We start from the raw sequence: 4024 nt of genomic DNA on the forward strand, positions 1-4024 counted from the left end.
AATTTGGCTTTTCATTTATGTTACATGCGTTATCTGGTACATAATAGCTTCTCTTCCCAAGCACAGTAATCTATTGTTTTGGTTAATAAAGTTACCTTACTTTTACCACAAAAGTGTTATATTACAGCAACAAAGACTGCTCCTGTAAGGGAAACAGCAGAAGACATGAATTAATTTATAATAAAATTCCAAAGAAATGAATCTTGGTCTTAAGACTGTAGCTCACATACCTTCAGAAAACCACCAAAACAAATTGTTTACTTCAGTAGGTGCTGGTCTCTGTTAGAAGTCAGAGCTCTGCTGTATTCATTGAAAAATTTGCACAACACGTAACCTGAAGCATCATGAAGGTCAAAGACAGACGCTGTCAAACTTAGCTTATCTTCCAGTTTTAAAGTTCCCCTTCTTGATGTAGTCTCTTACAACTGTATTGAAAAACTCTGAACTGTTAAACATTTTTTCCATTACAATACAACCGCAAACATTTTACATATTTGCATATTTCACCGCGACAGTTTTGTGGCAGAATAATGCAACGCATCACGTTGCTGTGAATTAGATAAATATTTCACATGGATTGAAAAACAATGTTTTTGCAGTTGTATTTAGCCTGCTGATTTATGCTTGTAAACTCACCTTTGGCTGCAAATATTTTGAGGCATGTTTCTAACAGCTTTGCACATCTGGTGATGGAAAATTATTCACATAGTATTTTATTTATTTTTTTTTTTTACAAAATGTCTTAAGTGCAATAAGCTTGAGCAGAAACCATATGTAAAAAAACAATTATTTTTTACCTTAGGAAGAAAAAATATCAGCTGTATTTAGATCTAGGCCAGTCTAACACATGCATATGTTTACTTTTCTTTTTCAGGCTGAAGGAGAAACTCTGCTCTGGTCCTCACAGGTTTCTATTCTGAATTTTATTGGCCATCTATTGCAAGTGGTTGCTCTAAAAAGTACCTCAACAATAAGGCTTTTACCTATTACAGAAATAAAATGATAATAATAATAAAAAAAATCTTAAAATAACACTTTGGTAAAGAATGTGATTCCTCAAAGATGCTTTACAGAGAAATATTTGTTGAATATATTTTAAAACTTGCCTACATATCTGGCTCACCTACTACAGTCCTTTGCGTTAGTCCACTTAATTTATTTCTGTTAATATGTATGCCCAACACAAGATCAATAATCATTGGATAACCTTACTCATCAAAAGAAAGCAACAAAAAGTTTTATTACATTGTAATCAGTTTTGCCGGGGATTGCAATGTCATTGAGAGAAAATAATAATCCAATTTGTAGGACTTACTTCTAATTACAGTATAAATGTACACAAGTCAACTCTCTCTTATATAATACATATTTACAAAGGTATATTCAGGAGTGCATCCACAGAATATATTAAATAAGGCACAAGTTGTCAGAGAACAACTTTGCAGCACCATTTACTCAGTAAAAGCTTCGAGCCGGAGACCAACAGAATTGCTGCATTTGTAAAAGCAAAGACAAACTGTCAAGGAAATGTAAAAATTTGTCATGCCTCAATTTGCATTAACTAAGCAAAACGTTCCTCTCCCCCAACCCCAATTCAGTATCAGTATCAGGATCTGTTCAGGCAACTCAGCTAATTGTGTATTAATGTATGCATGCCTAATCAAGTAAAACATCCCTGGGTAAAATAGCGTAAAAGATATCCAGTGTTATGATGACTGCCATCAGCTGCAAAGAAGCTGCAGTTCACTGGAGTTGTAGTTTAAAGCAGGAGCTGCTACCTCTGTCCCTTCAATGCCGTCCTGTCCTCTGATCTTTAGGTTGATGAACTTTATCTTCCAGCTGTTTTCATTCAGGGGTGAGCGGATGAGGCCGAATATCTGCTCGAAGATGCCAAGGCAGAACTGGTCTCTGTGGATAGTCCCAGCCACGCCCACCAGAACCAATCCATGGGGGGAGGCCACTGCCCTGAGGCCGTGAGGGTCCAGGTTGGGACTGAAGACAAGGCGCTCTCCACTGGTCAGGGCCAAGAGACGAAGGCTGACCACTTCAGCCCCTTGGAACTCCTCCATCTGCTCAGTCGTAGCTCTGAAAAACACACGGTAATCAACTTCCTCAAAAACTGACATCTTTTTTTCCTCCCCGTTGGTTTAATATTCCTACCTGGAAAGAAGCCGTAGTTTCACATCTGGCCAGAAATGCTGTGGCCCCCAGTCTTGAGGCTGTTGGCCCAGTGATGGATTCTGACTGTTCAAGATCTGGAAGAACCACTGGCAGAACTGCTGTCCCAGGATCAGTGGATCAAAGCCAACTGTGGTTTTTATGTCATTGGAATCAGATGTTGTGGGCTGTTGCTGCTTGGCTTCATCCACCTTTAATGAGTAACAGATTTTAGTCATACACCACACTTTATGCAGAAATACATATTTCAACTGTCTTTCTGTAAAAGAGACATTCAAAATAAAATAATAAGAAAACAATAAAATTTGCGACTATAGGGATTTCTTTAGAGACAAAACAAGGAATCAAAGTGTCTAATTATAAAATTTTAATTAATATACGGTAAGAAATATTAGGATTCTATTTTCAAAGGTCACAATTGGTGTGGCATGTAGCAAGAGATCAATGTTTATAGAACTACACACACTTCAGACACTTTTTTTTCTCATCACAGTTGTCATTTCAGCAGACATGTTACAGTGTAGGAAATAAGTTTTCACACCCCCAGAACTTTTCCACACTGATATATTACAACAAAATACTTTAGTGTACTTCAGTTAGATTTTTTTAGTACATAGGGTCCAGCTAAAAGTAATTTGAATCTGTAAAGGTTTGCTAGAGAACATCGTTTGGAGCACTCTTCAACACACTGTTCAAAAATGCAAAGAAATGGCAGACATGCAAACATAATACGGACATCCAACTAAAATGACAGGCCGGGAAAGGAGAGCATGAATCAGAGAAGGAACCAAGAGACCCAGATTACGTCTGGAGGAGCTGCTAAGATCCACAGCTCAGGTGGGAGAATCTGTAGACGTAACCATCAGTTCTGCAAACCACAAACCTGGCCTTTATTGATGAATAGTAAGAAGAAAGTCATTAGTAAAAGCAAGACGTTCAATTTGTGCTTCAGGTTTGCCACAGCTTATGGAAGGGAAACAGCAACATATGAGGGAAAGTGCATTTGTCAAATAGATGTGTCATGGTAAGACAACAGCCAAGAATACACAACCACAGCTAAAGTGGAATGTCTAGATAAAAAAACTTACTGTTTCAGTCAAAGTGATTATGGTATTTTCTTTGACACACTCCCTTTAATCTGACTTTGTAAAGAAGACAAGGCATACATTTTAATCTTTAGATATGGAGTTGCAAAAATGTCCAATTTCTTTTTATTCACAAGAGCATTTATTTTTTTAATTGCTGCTTAAATAACCTAAAGTATTTATGTGGCATAACATATACATATTAAATGCTATTAGTTTTGATACACACACTAAAGAAAGTCTTAAAATATGAACCCACGAAATTTAAACTTGTTTTTTAAAAGTGCAAATTTTGCCAACTGTAGTTTTAAAACGGATGATATTCTGTTAATGTATTCATCAGTTTAAATGTAACAGGGTTTTTTAAAAACATTATAGATGTGAAGTTTTCCAAAATTGGTTTATGTATTAATTCTTTAAATACATTTTGCTTAGTCAGCAACTTATTTTGACTCTTGACTTTTACTGCTGTGTTAAGTTATGTTACTCTTGACAATTGGCGGTTACCATAGCAACCAGTAACAGTCAGTTCACCTCCTTCTTCGGTTCCTGTCTGTAACTGTGGTACGTATTAGGATCAGCTCTGCGTTTTCTTCACCAGTATTACATTTTATTATGCATTTTAAATCAATGTAATATATATATATATACAGGGTTTCATGAGTAATTTTGTCATGTTTTGTATGTTTTTTTTACTGTTATAATTTATGTTGTTCATTGTAGTTGTGCTTTGTTTTACAACTGTTAAGTTGCTCTGAAGT

At 36.1% G+C, this 4024-nt stretch overlaps 1 protein-coding gene across 1 annotated transcript; it reads right to left on the bottom strand.

The window, feature by feature from the left end:
- Positions 1 to 1138: 1138 nt before the first annotated feature.
- Positions 1139 to 4018, bottom strand: cunh3orf38 (chromosome unknown C3orf38 homolog). The gene is made up of 2 exons (XM_015024659.1): positions 2161 to 4018; positions 1139 to 2085 (listed from the first exon to the last, which is right to left on the bottom strand). The coding sequence occupies exons 1-2, from the start codon at positions 2394 to 2396 to the stop codon at positions 1722 to 1724; spliced, it is 600 nt and encodes a 199-aa protein (XP_014880145.1). The 5' UTR covers positions 2397 to 4018; the 3' UTR covers positions 1139 to 1721.
- Positions 4019 to 4024: the final 6 nt, after the last annotated feature.

The sequence above is a fragment of the Poecilia latipinna genome, unplaced genomic scaffold (assembly GCF_001443285.1).
Source record: "Poecilia latipinna isolate Pla-1442-1.1 unplaced genomic scaffold, P_latipinna-1.0 Scaffold93, whole genome shotgun sequence".
In the NCBI taxonomy this organism is placed as follows: Eukaryota; Metazoa; Chordata; class Actinopteri; order Cyprinodontiformes; family Poeciliidae; genus Poecilia; species Poecilia latipinna.

What these genes read in the sequence shown, in the direction of transcription:
- cunh3orf38 (XM_015024659.1), bottom strand. Translation starts at nt 2,396, where the DNA reads ATGACTAAAATCTGTTACTCATTAAAGGTGGATGAAGCCAAGCAGCAA. An exon ending in AAACTACGGCTTCTTTCCAG is followed by an intron (nt 2,086 to 2,160) that starts GTAGGAATATTA and finishes TGTGTTTTTCAG; the next exon opens with AGCTACGACTGAGCAGATGG.